Raw genomic sequence first — 23,076 nt, forward strand, 5'->3', positions numbered from 1 at the left:
CCTGGGTGATCAGTGGTGGACTTGGTGAGGCAAACAGGAATAGAACATCCGACTGCATTTCATGGGTGTTATCCTGTGATTAGTCAAATTGCTTACTGATTCACCAATAAGAATGCCAGGGATGGCCCTGGGAACTGTCCTTCCAAAGGCCAGTTGCCATGGAGCTGACCACCTTATGATCTGCAGCTCTCTGTGGAATTAGGAGCTGTGGACACTGTACTCAGCTGAGCGGGGCCAGAGTGGGGAAGAAATGACAAGTGTGTTTAGGCTGAGAAGGCGATGGTGCATCTGCACCTGGGCCGCCCTAGCCATGTAAGCAATTCCAAGCCTAAAGAAAAGATCCTCTGAAGGAAGAGGTTCAGAGTCAACACAGGCTGATATTATGGGCTTTCTTAAGCTCTCATAGTTGCCAGGGCAGCAGGATATGAGAAGTGACTATGATTTGGGCCTGGAGAAGGTAAAGTGGAAGGAAGGGTATGCCACCCTGCGACCAGGCATTTTACAAGTACCCAAACACAGTCTTTTATTCCTTTTCAATCCCATGAGAAATTTCTTTGAAATTACAGTAACTGATGGAGCAATCAGGAGAGGGACAGGGGAGCTGAACTGGGTCCTGGGCCAGAGGTGTGGCCAGTGAGCACACAGCGCACCACAGAGGGCAGGGAGCAGAGAGCCACAGTCTTAGCTCTGAGTCATCAGAGACGTGGCTGCCGTTGTTTAAAGCTGGTCACCAAAAATCAGTAGAAATGCTATCTGCGCTCCCTCTCTCCTCTCTGCTTAGAAATGCTTGAAAAATTCTTCCAGAAAAGTGAAGCATGGGGAAGGGTCCTGCCCACCAGAGCTGCCTGGGAAGATGTCTAGGTCAGTGTCCATCCTGGGGTGGGAGCTTTGGCCCGTACCACCCCAGCAGATCCCTGATCCCATTAGTCTCCAGGTCACCAGGGGGATCTGCTGGCAGTGGGCTGCAGGGCCCTGGATAGAGCACAGGCTACACCACAAATGTGTCTTAATTTGTAAGAGTCACACAGACATTCTCTGTGTGGGCCTTTCTGTGTACCCTTGCCCTAGGCCCCACAAATGTTGGGGCTGGGCCTATGGAAGGTAAGTGCCAGAGAATCTAACATTTTTGTTCAGAGAACTCCCTGCTACACAAAGGAAGTGTTAGGTCCTCTTATTTATCTATCTCATTACCCGCTGAGGCCTCTATGTCCACCTTCCACCACAAAGCAGCTAAAGAAAAGGTAGTTGCACCCCTACATTTTCTATTGTTCTTCCCACTGCCCCACCCTGGGAAGCCCAATGTGGTACCTTCAGAATTTCAGCTATCTATTGGCCTCCTTGCTCCTGAGGCCAACTACCACAGCCACTGCACCCCCACAACCTAAAGTTAGGGAGTTCACAGGGATTGGGGCACAGGGGCATGTGACTGACAAAGACAGATGCTGCTCCTGGGGAAAAGAAAGAAAAAGATGTATTTTTTTCTCCAGGAAGTATAACATTCTTCACAAATGTTATTCTCTCATTAGCATTCACAGCACCCACAGGATGCCTGGTGCTATCATTAGTCCTGATTTTATGGATGGAGAAATTGAGTCATACACCAGGTCTGCAGATTCTGATTTGGTGGCTGTAAAACAAAAGTGCTTTTCTTTACTGTGGACTAGAATTACATTTCATTTCCATAAACAAAACAGGAGAAAATGGCTTTTCTCCTTCAAACAAGTGTCTCTTAAACACAGTTCGATGGCTTTGGGGTATGCACATTCGGTCTAGACATATGACAGCTTTCCAGTACCATATGGTTAGGCCAGACTGTGATTAGTAATGGTTTTGCAGATGTTCAGTGAACCTCCTGGAGTGTTGCGTGTCCTTCTCAGCCCCAACCAAAGGCAACATGGGGAATTTTATAGACTGTCCCAGTCACTGGCTTCGCTCAACCTAAAGAACAGTGAGACCTAGCTTTGATATTAATATATATTCTATAATTTTAAGATTTTCTTTACTCTCTTCCTCTCTCTTAAATGCTTGCTGAAGTTTGGTCCATTCAGTGCACTTGGTAAGACTGGCCTGTATTTGGGCTGATGATGGCCATCATTTCAAGAGCTGGTGACTCTGGTCTATACAATGCAGAGAAAGTGGAAATAAGCAAAAATAGCAAAAGTCTATTCAGGGACCCATCCAAAATTTCATATTAGCTGGTGGTTTTTATAGAACTTACAGGCAAACCAAAGGGAAGATGCATTTCTGCTATTGTGACCTAGTGTATAAACCAGAAAACAGTTCTATTTCCCACAGAGTAGAACATTCATGTTTTTACTCAATGAATATTTATTGAGAGCCTTCTCTGTATCAGGCATTAGACACAAAAAACAAGCTACAGTCCCTATTATTAGGGCTCCCGATCAGATGGGAGACAAGCATGGAGATAAATTACAGCTCAGAATACCTTGTGCTACAACTAAAGTCTATATGAAGTGCCATGGCCACGTAGAGGAGAAGGGTCTGTCAGCTTGGAGATTACTTCATAGAGGAGGTATGGCTCCAGAATTAGAACTGGGATGAGGAGAGGGGAGTCAGATGCAAGGGCCAGGAGGCAGACAGTCAGGGAATATTTCAGAAACACTTTGATTCAGATTGCTAAAATCCCAGGGCTCATTAGGAATGGGGTTGGGAGATCATAGTAGTGTTACGTGCTATGCCAAGGAGTTCAGGATTTAGAGAGCCTGTAACAGGATTAAGAAAGGAAAAAGGTTCATGTGCTCAGGTAATTTTTTTAAAGATCACTCTAGTGGCCTGCATTAGAGAATTTACTAGAGGAAAGCCGGTGATTGATTGCCTTACAAACATGGGCCCCAGATTTCAAAAGCACCTTTTCATTTGCCAGTATAATATAAGAGAGTGGTTAAAAGGTTATCCTGGAGCCAGATAGTTTCAGGTACAAACTTCAACTGTGCCATGTGCTAGCTGTGTGACCTGAAGGGAGTTACTTGACTTTTCTGACCCTCTGTGTCATCATCTATGAATAGTGTTTACCATGATTAAATGATGTGATGTATGTGAAGTGCTCAGTACAGTGTCCTCCACAGAGCACTCAGCTCGCTCATTCATTCAACAGAGAGAGAGAGATGCTTGAATTCCTGCTGTGGGCCAGGCAGTGAAGATACATGGCAAACAAACCCACTACAGCCTCTGTTCCATGTGAGCCTCTGGATCTGAAGGGGAGGGTATGCATGAAACAGAACTTCCCCTAAGCAACTACATAGTTAAATGCCAACTTCAGTGCCATGAAGTTCATATGCAGGGCGCTCTGAGCACACAAGGGCTTGGGAGCATGGGGGATGGATTTAGCAGGAGAATCAGCAGAGGCCCTTAAGCTAACACTGAAAGGATGAATAGGAATAACTCAGGCAGAGAAAAGAGGGAGAGCCGTTTAAGCAGAAGGAATAGCATAAAGGAAAAAAAGCTGGGTGTGTTTGTGGACCTGGTACGCTGGGAGCAAGGCTGAAGAGGCATACGGGTTGGATTATGGAGCCTTCCAGGCCTCAGTGGGGATTTGACCTTTTATTTCCAATGCAGGGAGAATGTGGTGCAAGCTCCCTTTCCTCCCCTCAATCCTCGAAGGGGAGTGACATGGTCCAGTTGGCCTTTTAAGAAGCTCAGGATGGTGGCTCTTTGGAGTAACTGTTAACAATTACTTAGAGTGCAGACCTTCGGCAGCCACAGGGTGTCTGCCAGGTAGGCCTGGCACGATCCACCGAGACCACAGGCAAAGGCAACACTCGGGCTGACTTGGCAGCAACACGAGAGGCCTTGACTGTGTTTTGATCAAGTTTCAACAAATTTGCCAAAACTTTGTCATATGTTTTCTCAGGTACTTGACAAGCCAAGGGCAGGAAAGGACATGTTTGGGGTGGGGAGTGTGACAAAGCAGAGAACAGGGGAGCAGCACAGGTAATCAGGCTGTCTGGGACTCTGGCACTGAGCCAGACTCCTGCTCCTGCAACCCAGGAACAGGTGACATTGCAGGGCCCTGTGGCCCACTGGCTGCCAGGGCTGCAGGATGCTCCTTACACCCAGCTGGCCCAGGCGGTGAGAGCACATGGGCAGTACACAGGCTCTACCCTGGACTATCCTGAAACTCCTCTTGGCACTGGGAGAACTCACCCGCCTGTTCCAGCCGTCAGCCCCCAAATCCTTCCTCCTAGCAAAGCAAGAAACCAGGGATCAAGCCAGACACAGTTCTTTCATATATCACAGAAATACAAACTATGATCTCTCCCCATAAAGGACAATATACATGAAAATGAATAGTTTCCTATCTAGCTAAGAATATGCTTTTCTTCTGAGCAACAATCTGTCAGCTGTTCTTGCAACATAAAAGCTTTAACCTGAGCAGACTTCAGGAAAGACTGCCATTCGTAAACATACAAGGAGGAATTTCAGATTTATTTGGCCATCAAACCCCCAGACCTCTCATTTGGGCCAAGGTGAAGAGATTTCCTTTAATGAGCCTGTCATTCCCGGCACGTGGGCCTGTCACTGCCCAGGCAGAGCACACCATTGCTGGCAGTGTCACTCTCTCTTGGGACAGTGCTTATTCACCTCTAGAGAGTAATGGGTTTAATGTCTTCATTCTATTTACTCTGCCATTTTCTCAAGGAAATAGAACTAATTCTTTTATTCAAAGGAAAGTGACTCTCCATTGGGTGGGAAGGTGTACGGGGCACTACATTATGTTACCTTCTGCGGACACCCACTGCAGGGGGGCTCCTCTTGCTTGTTCTGTCCAGGTGAGTGCCACAGCACATTCTACCAGCCTCTCGGGAGGGGATCGAAGGGTGGGAGCTCTAGTTCGGACTCTGTCCTGACCGATTCTTTGCAGGCAGCACTGCCCGATTCCTCTAAGCTGTGTAAGTTCAGTTATATCACCTCCCCTTATTGTATCTATTCCCTTATTTATCAAGTGAGGGGCTGTACTTACTCATCACTCACCTCTCTCTAGGTCTAAAACATTTTCTGAAACCCTGAGGAAGTATACATCCTTATCTGTTTAACTCATTCCCTTTGGTGTTCCTATAGAAACACAAGTCCTCTGTGTGAGAAAGCAAAAATAGTATTTCCTCTGACTATCTCAGTAATCCTGAATTCTGAAGCTCTAACCTGCAATGTGCTTTGGGGGTTATTTGGAGATGGGGGCTTGGGGAAGTAATTAGAATTAGATGAAGTCTTGAGCGTGGCGCCCTCACAGTGGGATCAGTGCCTTTATGAAAAGAGACACCAGAGAGCTTTCCATCTGTCTCTCCATGAGCATGCAGAAGGAAAGGCCGTGTGAGGACAGCTAGAAGGTTACTACCTATAAGCCAGGGACAGAGACTGATTCACCAGATTCACTGAGCACCTGTTCACCAGAAACTGATTGGCCCCCACCTGGCTCAGACTTCCCAGCCCCCAGTTGTGAGAAGTACGTTTCTGTGGTTAAAGCTACCCTGTCTGTGGTTATTTTGTTCGAAGCAGACCATGAGATCGAGCATTCTCTAGGACAGTCACAGCAGCTGAGCCTTGGATATCTTCATGCAGAAAGAAGACTCACCTCACACAGTCAGAGCAATATGGGATGGACCATGAAATAGGGCAAGGCAGCAGCTTTTCATGCCATGTTCAAATGCGCTGTCACACATTTCCTGCATTGTTGTTTTGTTAGAGGTAGGAATTGCCTACACTAGATGATAAAGCACTTTAGATAGATACTTATTTTGTAGCCATGAGAAATGAATGCCCACCTCCAGTCCTCTTTGGAAGAAGGTAGAGTAGGAGTTATAAAAGTATATTAGTCAGAGTTAAACAAGAAAACAGATTCCTCCAGTGACAAAACCAGTTCCTGGAGCATGTCATTTTCAGCATTACAATGATTTCATGGCACAGCCTTTAGCTCCACTGGAAATGAATGTGAGCGTCACCCTAGGCATCACACACCTTAAGCGGCATTTTGTGTGTTCTCGTCCCTTCAGAACCAACTCAACTGTCATCTTTTCTGTGACTTTTCTAAATGTCATTTGAAAATGACATTTGTATGTTTTTACATTCCAGGGTACCCATACAGAACATGTTTCTCAGGGTTCCCGTTACAATTTGCTTTTACTTCCATTAAGTAGTTACCACATTGTATTACAGGAAGTTGTATCCTTTCTGTTCTGCTGAATAGTGAACTCTCTGAGTGCAAGGCCATAGGCCTAAAAGCTACTTAATAAAAACTTGCGTGTATGAATGAATGAATTAGTCCTCCTTTGTATGAGACTTATTACTCATTCATCCCAGGCTTCCAAAGACTCTGACTCGGCTACCAGATTGAGGCTCTCTCTGCCTCTGTCTGCCCATCTATTATGTGATACTGTGAACAGTAAACATTGTCCTTTTTGGGTTTTGGCCTCACAATCTTTAATGAGCCATGCAAGCTACCAGGAGGCAGAGCCAGTAAGCTCCAGAGGTCACATATGAAGATCCAATATTTTAATAATATTTGTCCCAGCTATTTTGTCCATATTTCAAAAATCTGTTGATCTGTATTCATCCTGAAATTGTTGACACATCACAGATGCCAGTAGTCCACCAGGGCAACAAAGACTCTTACATGGCCTAATTTAGGATGTCTGCCCTCCTGTTGATTAGGAGAGCACCTCTTTTATAGTTTGTGGTCTTCACCAATTCATTTAAATAAAACCAATTACTAACAATCCAAATGTTAAATTAAGTAATGTGAAAACTGTACTTTTAGGATAGAGTCTGTGCACCACTTTCCATCAGCTACTGAACCTGTTGAGAGGCAGAATGAGAACTAAAGCTGTTTATCCCAAGCACATGGATGCCTCCCCAGACATCCTTTTCCCTTTCCTCTGTGCTGGAATCTAGCCCATGTTTGATTCCTTATGAATCTTGATTATGGTTGGCCCTCACCTCTTTGCTGCCCCTAGGGAAATCTCCTCAGAGTATGGGGGGTGGGGAGGGGTTAAATACTTGAAGATTATATAGTGAGGTTGATTTTTTAAGCAAGGTTCCTGCCCTCATAAAACACCAGGTAGGAAGCTGTCCCTGAAGCATCTATGATGGATATGGCCATGCTAAGTGATACATACAAGACAGTAGAGAGATTCTGGAGTATTTTCGAACAAAGTGCTTCTTTCCTTCCTTCCTCAAGTACTTACTGAGCACTCAGTATGACCTAGGTATTGTCCTATGCATGGGAGAAACAGCAATGAATAAGACCAGATCCCTGTACCCTCATGAAGTTTACATTCTAGTAGAAAAGAGAGATAATAAATAAGTGAATAAATAATATGTAATTTCAGGAAAAAACTACTTTATATTGTTTATTTTATGGAAAACAAAAAGAAGCCAAGGATACGGTAGTTCCTTAAAAAACTAAACACAGAATTACCATGTGATCCACCGCTTCCACTTCTGGATATTCACCCAAAAGGATTGAAGGCATGGTCTCAAACAGGTATTTGTACTCTGGGATTCATAGTGGCATTATTTACAATAGCCAAAAGGTGGAAGCCACCCACTGAAATCCATCAATGAATGAATGGGTAAACAAAATATGATCTGTATATACCATGGAATATTGTTTACCTTAAAAAGGAAAGAAATTCTGACACATGCGACAACATGGATGAACCATGGATGATGACATTATGCTAAGTGGATAAACTAATCACCAAAGGACAAATACGGTATGATTCTAGTATGAGATACCTAGAGTGGTCATATTCATAGAGACAGAAAGAATAGTGGTTTCCAGGGGCCTGGAGAGGAAAGAATGGAGAGTTAGCATTTATGGGGACAGAGTTTCACTTTGGGAGGATGAAGAAGTTCTGGATGGTGGTAATGATTGAACAATAATGTGAATGTGCTTTGTGCCACTGAACTGTACATTTAAAATGGGTACAACAGTAAAGGTTATGTAAATTTCAACAATTAAAACAATTTTGACCTTTTAAATAAAAGTAAGCGAGGTTGCCTGTAAGTGTATATTAATAATACCGGGGAAAAAAAGAGTAAGCGAGGGACTGGAGGAGGGACGATTTTAGTTAGGCTGTCTGGGAGGCTTCTTGGAGGAGGAGGCAGCCCTTGAGTAGGGACCGGCCAGAATGATGAGGAGAACACGGGGAAGTGGAGGGGATTAGCTTGGGATCTTGCTCCCCAGTGGGAGGGCTTTGGTCAGTTAAAGAACATGATCTGATTTACCAGCAAGATCATAACAGCTACCCTGTGGATGGTAGGCTGAAAGGGAGAGAGTCTGCAAGCCAAAGACCAATCAAGAGGCTGCAGCAGCTGTCCGGGTAGATGGCTGGTGGCTCAGGGGGCACAGAGGCCATGGGGGAAGCAGGCAAAAGTGCTTCAACCGAGATACATTTTCAAGGTGGAGTCATCATGTAGGGAAAGAGACACTTCAAGGATGATGTCTCAGCTTTTAACTGAGCTACTGAGTTGAAAGGGGGTGCCATCCACTGAAATGGAAATAACTAGGGGAGAAGCTGGTGGGGAAATGGTAAGGGGCATGGGGAGGCATTCAAAAGATGTTCTATGTGAAAAGTGCAATCATTGACCCAGTATATAGAAGAATAATAGCACATAGAAACCATTTATTAAATAGTTGAATGAATGAATGAAACTGAATGGGTAAATGGAGGGAGGAGGAAGGAAGAAAGGAAACTAATTCTAAATTTTACAAAATATGGAGGAAAACATTTTGCAAAATGATAGGCTCATAAAGACCTTGGGCTAGAATTTGGAAGAACTGCGTTCCAGTCTCAGAAAATATTCCCAAACCTTAGATTTCTCCTCTCAGCTTTTGTTCTAGTACCTCCTGCATTTCCTCCTCCACAGGGAATGTGCTTACACCTTCACTAATCCCAGCCAGCAAGCGCAAGGCCCCTGCATCCATTCCTGTGTATAAATGCAGAACTCACAACCCTGGAGTGGGGAACAGCCAATCAGTGAGCTCCTCCAGCTCTGCTCCCACTAACCACACCTTCCCCACCCCAACACATCCCAGCAGGCATTGTGGAGCAGGCCCCACAGCACTCCAGACAAATTCCCACAGTTCCCCAGACAGTCTCACCTTTTATGTGCAGGGTTTTAAGCAAGCAGGAGACAAGATTAGTTCACTCCATGTATTGGCTGGACTTGTGTTGACTGACCCACTAGTGGTTCTCATTGAGCCTGCAGGCTGCTTCCTACTAATAGCCACAAAGGGAGGGGAGAGCAATTAGTGGGAAGAAAATATTTAAAAGTCACCTTCACAACTGGGGAGGTGCAATGCAAAATGAGAAAGGCCTGTGGGAATGCTATAAAACAGCCTTGTCTCAGGTTTCCACACAGTAACCAATTTTGTCCTGGCTCTTCACAGGACTGAGGGTACAGAGCGTGCCTACATCAACCCTCTTGCCTGTTTCCCTTCCGGCAACGATTACCCCGCTGACCACCAGCTGGACAAGCTCTCTACAGGGCAATCCTGCCTCCACTACCAGTGACACACTCAGCAAGCCGACACCCCTGGTCACAGCTTCAGCCCAGCTGTCCCCACTACCCAGGAACGACTCCGTAGAGCCCCGAGACCAGGAGACCACCAGCCCAACCTTGCACTGGAAAGGCGCAAACACAGATCCCTCACCAACAAGCAGTGAGGTCCCCTTAACACCCACGCCCGCTGAACACAGCTCAGGCACTCAGGAGGCCAGCGTGCCGGCCACAGGGTCACAACCCCACACAGCTACAGAGTCACAGCTCACTGCAACTACAGGGTCACAGTCCCCTGTGACTACAGGGTCACAGTCCCCTGGAACTGCAGGGTCACAGTCCCCTGTGGCTACAGGATCACAGCCCCCTGTGGCTACAGGATCACAGCCCCCTGCAACTACAGGGTCACAGTTCCCCACAGCTTCAGGGTCACAGTCCTCCACGGAGCCTCCCACGCTCACCTCCCCTCAGCCTCCAGCCCCATCACCCCCACCCTTATCAACCGCACTCCCAGAAGTTTTTTCTGCCTCAGTCAGCACCAACCACAGCTCCACTGAGACCAGTACCAGGCCCACAAGAGTTCCAACCACACCAGAGCTCCCAACAGAGACGCCCCACTCTGGCCACACACTCATTTCACATGCCACGACCAAGCCCGGGCCCTCAGAGACAACATCCCAAGCAACTGGGCCAGCCAAAGTGACGTGTATGCTGATAGACCCCGAGACCACCACCTCGCCAGGGATGATCATGCAGGGGGTGGAGCACGCGCTAAGCTCAGGTGAGTCTGGCTCTGGAACACTAGTGCTGCTGACCACACTGGACCTTAAGATTGCAGCTCAGTTAACCACAGGCGATTGATTAAGTTTGAATTTTGGAGTGCAATGCCTGAGCTGAATTACAGTTCACAAGAATCTCCACAAGAGTGTAAACTTTATTTTCAGTTACTTACTAATTTCTACATGATGTATCATTAATAGTGGCCAGTCTTTATGATTTGTCTTCACATATGTCATAGGGAGGATAAATGAATGTGTAAGCAAAGGGACCAATGGCCAAGCTTCCTAGGTTTCAGCTTGGGTTCCTGACCATGGGCAAATTACTTTACCTCTCTGTGTCCCTATTTTTCCTCATCTGTAAATGGGGATAAAATAGGCCCTATCATACATGGTTCTTATGGCAATTAAATGAGATGGCATATAAAGTAGTTCCTGGCAGGGAGTAAGTGCTCAGGAAATGTCAGTGTCATTATTTTTTTGCTCAGTGTATTAATAAAGTGTTTGCCTCATGGATATCAGTCAAGGGAAATAGGGTGGGGTGTAGAGAACTTGCTTATTCTTTATGGTCACTGATACATTTCATGGGAAAGACAATAAATTTTACAGGACATCATATTTGTTTTTATTTTCCCAGCAACCCTATAAAGTTAGTATTATTTTTATCTTGATTTTGCAATCTTGGAAATTATGGTGGAGAAAGATTTAGGGTTTTTCTGATGTCACATGCATCTGGCGATGCGAAGACTATAAACTTTAGACTATTGGGCAGGAAAAGGCTTTCGTGGGACCATTTGGCCTCTAGACTGAGAGAGTAAGGTGAGAAGAGCAGGCAGGGGAGCGATAGCCTTCCCCCGTACCCGCCCCCCCCACGCAGGACTAGGGTGTGGGCTAAGGGAGGACTGACTCTTCAGGACCCAGCCACGCATCACCAGCTGAGGTCAAAGGAACAGCTGTGAAGAGAAGAAATTAACATCTTTTAACAAGCAATTAGTGAACAACCAGTGAGAATGGAAACCCTGTTAGACAGTGAGGTAGGGGGAGAGAGCTGAGATTAGCAGGACGCGATTCCTCATGGAGGAACTCACAGCTTACTCCGGGATAAAGTCAGGAAGAACTGCAGATTCTTATTTCAGAGGCCCAATATTTCAGTGAGAGTCCCAAGAAGAGAGATACAATCAAACTGAGATAAAGGAATTAATTACAAACGCAATTAATTTGTACTACACTAGGGTGTAGAAGACCCACAGGGGATCACGATGATAGAACTGCTAGGAGTCGGGCGTAGGAGGGGAGCCTGGTCACCAGAACCCAGGAGAGGGTCTCGTAGAACAGACCTCCTTGAGAGGAGCAGGGACTCCTAGCAGAGAGGCACAACTGACCCGAGGCTAACCTCCCGGGAGTGAAAGAAATAAACCCTTGCCCTCCCTCTCCCCCTTCCCTCCGATACCAGCCAGAAGCCAAGGACAAAGAAACCCATTGATGCAGTCCCTACAGGTCAGCCTCACGAGGGGCTGGTCAGAAAGCAAAGTGGAGAAGGGTGGAGAAAACAGATATGGAGAGGCAAAAGGAAGAAATCTGGCAAAGCCCTATTAAATGCTGATTCCTCTGCACAGCCCCATCCCCTTAGCAGCCTGTTTATACCTCCAGCCAGCACTTATCGCAATGCATTTAGATGTGTGCTTTCTGTCTCTACCCCAACGCCCATGCCCCCACTTTCTGCCTGAAACTTACCCTGCTCCCAGAATGCAGATACCATCTCTGGCATAGACTAGGTGCCTGCAGCAGAGTAGCGGCTGCTTCACTCGGTGTCTCAAGGACTGTCCCTAACACAGGTGCCACCGAAGTACAGGCTTGCAGCCAGTGACCCCATCTGTTCTCTCTTTTCTAGTTCAGGCCCTGATCACCACCTGTGTGGTACTGCTTCTCCAGTTTTCTAACTGATTTCACATTTTCTCCCCTCTGCAAAGATACTTCAGGCAGGGTGGAGTAACATTCCTGGCATGCAAGAATCTTCATGATTTTACACACACACACCCTACTCGTTTCTACAAATGCCCTAATCTCATGGGCTAGATTATCCAAGACAGTCTTGTTACAATATTTTGGCTTGTGATTTAGACCAAATGTCTTCATTTCCTTAATCCTAAACCAGCAGGGTCCAGAGGTACAAAGGTCACAAAATTAGTGACGGCTGGATCATGAACCTTAACGGTTCTAGGGAGGTGGCACTCGGGAGTCACTCCAGAGTAAATTAATGAAAGACTGAGGGAATGACTAGAGAAGATGGGGGTATGGTTGGTTAGGTCCCTGAGCACGGGCCAGTGTACATCTCATAGACCAAAGAGGATCTGTTCCTTATGCTTCACTACATCAGAAAAGATTATTCTGCATCTACCAGGACTTGTGCTTGATGCAGAGAAGTAGAAGACTTGTCCTTGGAGATTTTATAGCTGAAGTAGAGAGAGAGGCACAAGTGACTCTTATTAATACCATTTGGTAGTTTCTAATATGAAAATGAACTGAAGTGGGTGGAAGGATCTTTGAGCAGATGTAATACAATCTGTTCATTTCAAAGGTGAAGAAATTATGTCCCAGAAGTCAGGGTGCCTCGTTCAAGGTCACACTGGCTAGCAGCAGAGCTGGGCCCAGAGCCCAGAGCCTGCACACCACAGCTGAGTCTTCTTTCAGTGCCCAGTGTGGCTGCCCTGCTCCTTCCTCAGCCTAGCGGCCAGGCAGCTTCCCGTGACACCCTGCTCTCAGCTCGCTATTTGGGCATGTTCTTGAGAGATTCGTAGGCCACCCTAAGAATGGCAGAAATAATAGAAATAATACCACACTATTTTTTAGCATTTTGTCTTATTCTGTGGAAGTTCACATAGCATAGTTCTGTTAATCCAAGGACTCATCCATTCAACAAATACCTAGACATAGTCACCAATGAGTACTTTAAAAGCAAGGTGCATGCCCTGGCAGTCAAATGACTAGGAGGATTGGGGAAGGTTCCGGAATGGAGGGAGCACTGAAGCTAAGTGGTAGGAGAGGAAGTTGGGCCTCAGGAGACACACCGCAAGGAAGAAGCAGGCACTTGTGTGCACAGGTAGGGAACCAGAGGCAAAGTAACTCATGCTGCACATGCCTGGGTTCAGGGTCCACCTCTCAAAGTGCTCTTGCTGAGGTGATAACCTCCTCATCACCCAGCCTAGGGGTTACTCCTGTGGCCTGGCTTGACCCAACCTACCAGCAGTGTTTGACAGGAATGGTTGCTGCCCTCACCTTGAAAGCACTGTGACCACTTGTCCTCCAGGACATATCTCCCCTGGTGCTCCCCCAGCCAGGCTGACCACTCATTCTCAGTGTCTGTGGCCTTACCTCACCCCTTCATCGTCCTACCCTGGAGCACCCGGGCTGTACTGCCCTCCTCTCCTCCCCACCCCACCCTGACTCTCCACGCCCATGCTCTCCTCTTCCCTCCGCATTCCTGGGATGATCTCATCCCTCATCCCGTCCCATGACTTACAATGCCATGCATATGCTGGTAACTCTGAGATATAAAATTCTGCCCCTGTTTTTGTTTCACTGAACTAAAGACACGTCTATCCAGCGGTCAGCTAATTCATACTGTCCACGTGGTGGCTCACAGGCATCTCACAGTCACTGTGTATAGGGTGAGCTACTGATTTGCTCAGCCCTCAGTCTGCTCCTCTCCCACTATTCCTCTGCTTCTGACTCCGCAGGCCAGAGACCTGCGGCTAATCCTCAACTCCTTTCTCACATACTCCACATGCAGCCGTCAGAAACCCACCTGCTCCCACCCCTCTGTCATGTCTCACATGCATTATTTCACTGTGCCTGTAATCCATCGCACTACCCATGACACCCTTGCCTGAGAGCCTTTTAAACTGGGACACTGTGCCCAGCACCAGCTATAACACTCCAGTTGCCTCCCCTCTGAATCCAAGCCAAGTCCCAAGTCAGTGTCCTGCCTGCGATGCTCAGCACCATCCCACCCCTCACAGCCTCTCTACTCTCATCTTCTTCCACCTTTACCCGCAGTCACACTGGCGATCTTACTGTTTCTTGAACAGACTGAGGACGCCCCTGTCCTAGGGTGTCTGCACTTAGTGTTCCCTCTGCCTGACATATTTCCCTCCAGACCTTTAATGGCTCACTCCTTTCCATCAGTCAAGATTTGTTTAACGGTCATCTCAGTGAGCCTTTACCCCAATCTGAAACAGTAACCCCATCACTGTTGATCCCTCTACCTTACACTATTTTCCTTTTGATCAACTACCACTTTCTGATTTCATTTCACCTATGGTCAGTGGGTGTCTGTTTTCTGTTTTAGCTGACTAGACTGTCAACTCCATGAAAGCAAAGACTTTGTTCACAAAGAGGAAGATGTAGGTACATCCCTGGCCCCTGGAACACAGGTAGCCCCTGACACATGGTAGACACTCAGTAAAACTTGTTGAATAAATGAATGAAAGTGTCAACCAACCAATACCAGGGAAGCTATTCAATCCTTCTGAGCCTGGGTCATCACATCAGTAAGATGGGTTAAGGATAGTATCCACATGACTAGGTTGTTCTAATGTTTAGCTGAGATAAGAAATGTATAGCATGCTGGCTATTAAACAATGGCTCAATTGCTACCTATGACTGGTATTTTGCTATGATTTACTGTCATCATCGTCATCATCATTATTACCATTTTTGCTATTGTTGCTATTATTTTTGTTGCTGTTATATCATAACCAAGAATGCCCACCATCTTCAGCAAATTTTTCCTGGGCCTTTACTAAAAGTCAGGCATCTGGCTAAGTACCGAGGATATGGCCATGACAGAGACAGCCACTTCCCTTGTGGGGTTCACCACGTAGCACATAACCTGGTTTGGTGGGTCCCAGATGGTCTGGGGAAACTGCAGAAGCAGGAAGAAAGATTTCAGGATAAATGTTAGAGGACGCTAAGCAGATTTACTTACTTGCTAGGCCATTAATAGTCACCAAAGGCTTTTTATCAGGGGAATACAATAGTCTAATCATAGTCTGAGAATCATAGTCTTAAGAATATTCAACTGGCAGGAGTATATATGGTGAGTTGTGGGGAGATCAGGCCTGAAAACACTTGGACCAGTTGCTACGGTGTTTCTTGTTTGCTGTGGCCTCTGACAGCTCATGTCACTTCACACTCTGACTGTAAGGGCTCTTAGCTATAAATCATACAACAGAGGCAATTGTTTGCTTACAAACAATAAGATTTGTAGGTGTTTATTACAGTTGTCCTATGCAAAAGAAATTAGATTTGTATTCATATGCGGCTTACTGAGAATGTACACATTCCAAGAACGGGACTAGCAACTAACACAGAGAAGCCCCTTGCCTAATCTTCAGAACATTCCAGTGAGGTGAGCTTGACAGTATCTGTTCTACCAATGACAAAAGAAGAGCAAAGTGGTTAAGTGACTTACACAAGATCTCACTTGAGTGAACGGGCCAAGATTCCAGTTCAGTTCTCCTGACCGACTCTAAGTCAAGTGTCCTTCCACTACATCCATCTCACCTGAGTTTGTGGGAATGAAAAACTGGGAGAGGACCGGCAGCCTCCAGAGCCACTGTGGAAATGAGCTACATGAGATGCTGTCAATGGCCAGCTCTCCCAGCTGAATAAGGAGAAGCGAGTGGTGGTACCAGGCCTCTGGAAGTGGCTAGGCAGAAGAAACAAGTTTTGATTTTTGTTTTTCAGTTTTTGCTTTGTTTTTAAAGTTAGAAAGAGAAATGTGTTAAATTTAGGTCATCTTGTGTTACTAAACCAAAGCTCTTCAAGGGTGCAAACTATGACTACAGTCTGTTCTTACTCCCTGAACTAAATAGAATGGTGCTGGGCACAATTCAGTGTTCAGCAGACTCATGAGGGACTAACTGACATTGCACACCAAGTTGTATTCACACATCACAGTTCTTGTGTATGCAAACTTTAAAATTATAGTCACTCTGCTTCTTGCAAAGTAGATATTCTCTTTTGTCTATAAAAATCTAAGGACCCACTGGTCTTATGCCATCCTATACTTTCCATTACAAAGAGAAGGACATGTGATTATGAAAATTGGTGAAGACCTTTGAACTTTAAATTACTAGTCTGAGCCCCAGTATTTATTCAGTATGAACTGTGCTAATAAATACCCTTAAATAAGAGCACTTAGCAGGCATAGACATCTAGATTTCTCTACATCCATACCTGCACAGAACTTTTAGCTCTACATGCCATCTCCTTATTCATGATTAACTCTTAGCATGAACATAGATTTGAAAAAAGAATGAACTCCTAGAAAAGATGGAAGAATAATTTTTTTAAGTATACATAGAAAAACTTTAGAAATAAAAAATGTGCATTGTAGTAAGTTAATGACCATCATATTTAGATGATATATTAAAAATATGTTCAAGGGGAAAATGATGATTGAATAAAAACACGTAGGTGAGAGAAGATCATCTAAAAGAATGTTAAACATTTGCTATCAGATTCTTTTGGAATGCCCAGAATATATCAGGAAGCAATGCTCCTAAAGAGTATTATATCTATTTTAGGCTCAGTTTATGACTATCAGGTCATTGTACATGCCCAGGCTTGGCCTCTGACAGTAATAAAATTCTGTCCTGTTTTGTTCCCTTTTCTATTCGCTCTCCTTTACTCCCTGTGAATAATTTACACCCCCACGATAATTCAATCACCAAATTCTGTAATTTTAGTAGCTCCTAAATTCATCCACTTCCTTCCACTCCCACCGTCATGTCAAAGATTCCAAAATCTCACCTTGATAGCCTCCTAACTGGCCCCTTCCTATGCTCCCCTGCACCAGTCTTCCCACCTTGTGCATTCACACAGCAGCCAGAGTGACAATTCAACACCAATCTGATCGGGTCACACATAATCTCATTACCACCAGCACTATAGTCCCTCCAGGGTGCCCCAGGCTCTCAGAATAGAATCCGTAAACCCACAGGGCCATGCATGGTGGGGCTCTGCCTGCAATCCCTGCCTCATCCTCCCCGCCCCTCACTCTGCACTTCCCACACCAGCTGTCTCTCAGGTCCATGAACCTGCTGGTCTCCCTCTTGACACAGGGCCTTTTCTCATCTGGTGCCTTATTTACCAGGAACCCACAACACATTCCTTCACCAGATTAATTCTAACTCATTCCTCAGGTCTCAGCTCAGACATCACCTGTTCAGGAAGTCTCTGTGGGAAGCCCCTAGTCCAGCTCTGGTCTCCCAGGTACAAACTGTCACAATTCAGTTGTATCTCTTTTCACAGTGTGTGATTATACATTTCCTGGGGTGGTTCTTTGTTCATTGCTTACACTGCTTTTCCGGGTACATAAAGGTGGGGCCTCATCTGTATTTGAGCTCACAAGTATGTTCCCAGCACCTAACAGTGTCTGGCTCAGTGTAGGTCCTCAAGTAATGTTTGGTGAATGAGTAAATGCATGACGCTTAATGACAAACATTAGGCTTTAGAGAATAAATACACATATTTTCTTCACCTCATAAATCCTGACCTTTGAATTGAGAATGAAGAAAAATTAAACACCTTCACCTATGGTCATAACTATTTGGTCTGCTTTAAAACAGACCGGGTGGCTCAAACAACAAACATTTATTTATCACAGTTCTGGAGACTAGAAGTCCAAGATCAACTCACCAGCAGAATTGGTGCGGGTGGGGCTTCAGTTCCTGGTTCATACCCAGCTGTCTTCTCACTGTGTCTGCACATGGAGGGAGGGGCAAGGGAGCTCTCTGGGGCCTCCTTTATAAGAGACTAATCCCATTCATGAGCGTGCCACCCTCATGACCTAATCACCCCAAAGGCCCTATGCTGGGGGGGGTTAGTCAGCTAATCACTTACGGGTTAAATTGGGCAGGGTGGGCACAAACATTCAGTTCACACCCATGCACACAAAGCTACCCCTCGAATACACCATCACCATTACAGACCATCTAAAGGGCTCTCTGCTGCCCTGGGGAATCTCTGCCCACCCCCACAACATCTCTCTTTTCCCACCATGTTGGTGCCCACCTTTGGACTTCAGGACTGGCAAGGATATAGATTATTATGAACCCTCGTTCACATTTTTTATTTTGTGCCCAATTCTTTACATTTAAGCTAAACCTTTAAGATTGTTAACCCCAAGGAAGGAGCTCCAACCATCCGGTTTTAGGATAAAAATTACTCTGAGTTATCTCTCCTATCTATATTTCTCCTTCGGTTTAATTTTCCTACCTAAATATGAATCTAGTTTTGAAATATTTCCAAAATACCTCTGAAAAATATATGTCAAGGTAATAAAACCAGTTCACTATCATTTCTGTTATCTGGTAGCACTAAAACTAATCATTAAAAAATTAAAAGGGTATTTTAATTGTCTCAATTGTCACTTTTCATTACACTGGGAGAGTTTCTGTCACCATGGAACACTTTCTTTTGATCTATTTCAAACACATTCACCAGTCATGTATGACTAAAGTGATGTTAGAAATGCTTCACTGAGAAAGTGGGATTCAGCCAAAAAGCACAACTGATATTATTAAGGAAGCTGTGCTTTGCTGGCTCACTGGAGAAACTGATTGGAGTATACCTGATTCCATCATCTGGCTCAAAAAATCATGTCGTTTTAGTTACAAAATAGTTAACAGGAAAGTGAGACCAGATCACCACCAATCCATGTCTGGATCAGAAAAGCATCTGAATATCCCATCCCCGAGTGCCGAGTCAGGAATGTTGTACTAAGAGAACACATAATGGATACTAAATTGATATTGTCCTCCAAATGCCTTGTTTCTCAGGTCCTAGGAAGGAAAAGTACTTGCTAGTAAGAGATAGCATTTTATTTAACAGTAGTTTGCTTGTACTATCAGATTCACAGCCTGCAGGGTGGACCCCGGGCTCAAAAAATGAAAGTGAACTTAGGTTCAAGTCATAAATCTCAGTAGTCCGTGGAAGTGGGCCATCAAAAATACTTCACCATCAAAAACACTTCACAATATTTCTGTTTAGAGAAATTATGGGGTCATTTCAAAGCCAGGCTCTAGAAGGATAAGAATGTGCTAATAGTTCAAACTTTGGCACCAGCCTGCCTGATTCTGATCTCACCAGTGCCCCTGGCTAGATGTGAGGCTTGGCTAGTGTGTCCATCACTGGGTGTCACATTTTCCTCATCTATAAAATGGGGGTAATAATAGGACTGCACTTGCCTTACAAGATTATTAGTGTGTTTAAATGAGACATGTATATAAAGTGCCACTTACACAGAAAGAAATGTTAGCTATTATTACAGTGGAGTCCCTAATTCTCAGGTTGGATACCAACAAGAATTTGACCCTTCTAAACTTTGATTTTCTTAACTTGAAAAACAGTTTAAGACTCCCAGAAGGGCTATATACTGTAAATATTAGGTAATAAAGATCCATTTAAGCACCTGCCTATCAAACAATACAGAAAGGGATAACGCAAAAAGTGTGAGAGAAAAATACCTATATTCAGATTTGAAATAGTAATGCTTTCATAAAACTTGGGAAATCCAAAGGAAAGGCTTAAAAAGGGTGCAAACTTCTAGAGAATTCTAGCTGGGAGGAGAGAGGATACAAAAGCAGAGCTAGGATTTTGCCTGGACCCCCCTTACCCATGAGAGCAGATTCTTAAGAGCTAAGGGATGTACGCTTCCCTTAACTAGAATCCAAGATTGGAAATTATTTTCTTTCCAAAGTTTTTAACTCTAAAACCTTGGGGGCCCGAGTCTGGGAGAAATTAAAACTTGGTAAAATACAGTATCCAAAAGCTGGTTTCCATCTGGCCTTGATGAGTAATTATGTGGAGGAAAGTCTAAATTAAATAATGATTCCGCAGAGATCCCTGAGTTCTTGGGCTCCAGTAATCATACATAGGTCCTTGCCATTGGCCAAGGTGTTGGGACAGGTACCCCACCTATATTCCATAATAAAAGTGATAGACTTGCCTACTGCTGGGCAAACAGAAGCTTGGATTGTCTCGGACTCTGAGACGTTCCTCCCTTCCTTTTTGCTTATGTCATCTGAACCAAGAAAATACCAGTGTGTAAGGTCTTACTTGGGAAGGCTGGTGAACCCTGAAAGAATCTCAGCCTTCACCTGCTGACTGGATGAGTGTCACAAAGGGCATATGCCAACTTTTCCCCCTCAGTATTGTTTTATCCATAGTCATACCTCAATAATTTTCATTATTGAAATATCAAAGAGATAGAGGAGGAGGTAACAATGACAATAAAAACCTTCTCTTGCAGTGTTAATGGAGATAAATGACAGCTCTTGAGCAAGATGCACTTCCCACAATCCAGGATTGGCCCCTCTGTGTAATTCACAAAGAGGTGACTCAGGAGCTGAGATTGCCCACACATACCTCCTCCTGCACACTGCATTACAACCCGTCCAGAACTAGAGAAACCCCAGTGAAGTCTTCTGATAATTTCTATGTTAATTGCATTAAGGATACTCAGATAGCAGAGAGATTTAGGGATTTATTTTTCTCTCTATGACTTGACTCCTGAAAAAATATCTGCCCTCCAGGCAAGGAATTATATGACCCAGTGTGATATTGCTGGCCCACTCACACTTACAGATCAGAATTTTTAAAAGAAGAAAAGGAGAGTTCTTCTCATCCAGGACAAACAATAGAGAGGATTCTCTGTTCTTTTTTTTTCACAATTATTCTCCAGACATCTCTAACCGTGTTCCCCCCTCCCCATCCCCCAGGAGGCCTGGGGTAGAGCTGATTGCTACTGAGATTCCCACCCATGCCAAGGTACGGTTCTTTTAGCCCAGGCCAAAGTATATTCATTATATAATTTTTAAACAGTTATGATAGGCTTACAGTACCAGACACTGAGAATCTGTCCCGAAGGAGACATACGTGAAGGGCGGAAACTGACATGCAGCATGGAAAGGGGCCAGCACAGGATTTAGTGTCGTGAGCCTAGCAGTGGAGGCCTTGTTCAGGTCTGCACTGTACTCCTGGGAGGGAGGGAGTCAAGACAGTTGTGCCCTTTCTCCTCCAGTTTCAGGCTCCATCGAGCAATAGTCATGAAGCTGCCACAGTCACTAGGGTGCTGGCAGGTGCTGACCCGGGAGCTGCTGGTCCTGACTCTGCCCTCTGTCCTTCCGCCTCTCCCAGGGGCTCTGAGGGCAGCTGGTTCACCCCCAGCTCAGCATCTCATCTCCCAGCCCTGCAGTGAATCTGGTGCTCCTGGGAGCAGTGTTCCCAAAGGCGTGGTCCCCACATGGGTAGTATGCAGGATGATGAAGCTTTGTTATTCTAATGAAAACTGTGCTTTAATGTGAATTTGAAAAAAGAATAAAGTAGTGCATTGAATTTGTGATTCCAAATGAGGCTAATCTGTAGTAAGTGTCTAAAGGAAAAATAGTGACTTGATTTAAAGACATATATTAAGAACGTAATAGTATAGGTCATATGGACATGGCAAAAACATGACAGTGGTATGGGGGTGTTTGAATTTTGGAAACATTGCCCTGAAGAAGAGGCTTGGATCTTGTCCTTAATTATTGCCTCAATTACCAGCGCTTTAAGGCTTTTATGTGGGATGAGACCAAGCGGTAGAGAATTTTAAAGAATGCAAACCAAGAATTAAAACGTATCTAGTCCAGCTCTGCCACTAATGGAATCTGATTTCTTAATTTCTATAACCTGCCATTTTATCATCTGTAAAGGAAGGGGTTAGATTCAATGAACCTTCTTAGAATTTCCCTTCAGCAATAACATTATGTTATTTCATTGGTCATGACCTTGCTGGAAGCAAAACTTGAACTTGAGATCTGTAGTCATTTCTAATACCCAGATAGGCTCAAATCTCTGGCTTCAAGTTTCCTTTCTGCCTCTAGAGCTTTTATGGGTAACAGGCATGCAGAACTTGAATGAGACCCTTGTATTGCACTTCTTGGTGGACAAAAAATTTTAAATACACTATTTAATTTTAAATACACTGTGAAAGGAAACAAGTGCTTCATCAAAGTTGAGCACATACTAAACAATACCGGTCGGCTGTGTGAATGATTGAGTAGATACCCTGTTGTACAGTAGACATAGAGACACAAATGCGGCTGTGGAGGGAGGGAGGCACAGTGACTTGCCCAAGACTATCCAGCTAGTGCATTTACAAAGCCAGTCTCCGTGCCAGGTCTTCTGACTCAAAGCAGAAAGGCAAGAGTTTGGGGAATCCAGCCTTAAAGGTTGAAACCCTTTTCTGCCCACTAACCAGTTAAGCAGGCTTTTTAAGAAAAATACGTAGAGCCTGTATTTTCTGAACTCCAAAGGAAATACCACCCAGCTCTGCCCAGCTCAGTGCCTGGCAGCCACAGTAAAGGATGGTTGCTATGACTTTTATGGCCAGGATTGTTTTTCTTCATGCTTTTATTACTGTTCCTGGCACTATACTGCAGATGTACCCTGAGAACTGTTTTTAAGCCTCAAAGAGCAGTCTTTAAGGAGATTCTGTTAGTATCATTCAGATGGAGAGATCACCCACGTTTCAGGAGGAATTCTTATTTCCTGTGGACTCCTTTTGGTCTAGGGAGGCCTTTAGGTCAACTGAATGAGAGGAGGGCTCCCTGACCTGGACTGGAAGCTGCTGCGTGGTGATCTTTTGTCCTGATACTGTGGGGAAAGGGGATGAGAGGCACTGTTTGCTATTCTTAGAAGTCCTGTCTAGTTCCCATTACCAGGTATCAAAGGA

General features: G+C 44.9%; 1 protein-coding gene across 2 annotated transcripts in view; it reads left to right on the forward strand.

Moving 5' to 3' along the window:
* PARM1 (prostate androgen-regulated mucin-like protein 1) overlaps positions 1–23,076 on the forward strand; it is a 96,922-nt gene that overhangs the window by 52,740 nt on the left and 21,106 nt on the right. For both annotated transcript variants that reach the window (XM_036927505.2, XM_036927504.2), the window contains exon 2: positions 9,410–10,300. In XM_036927505.2, coding sequence (XP_036783400.2) covers positions 9,410–10,300 — 891 coding nt within the window. The remainder of the gene's footprint in view (positions 1–9,409; positions 10,301–23,076) is intronic.

This window comes from Manis pentadactyla, chromosome 5 (assembly GCF_030020395.1).
Source record: "Manis pentadactyla isolate mManPen7 chromosome 5, mManPen7.hap1, whole genome shotgun sequence".
Classification (NCBI taxonomy): Eukaryota; Metazoa; Chordata; class Mammalia; order Pholidota; family Manidae; genus Manis; species Manis pentadactyla.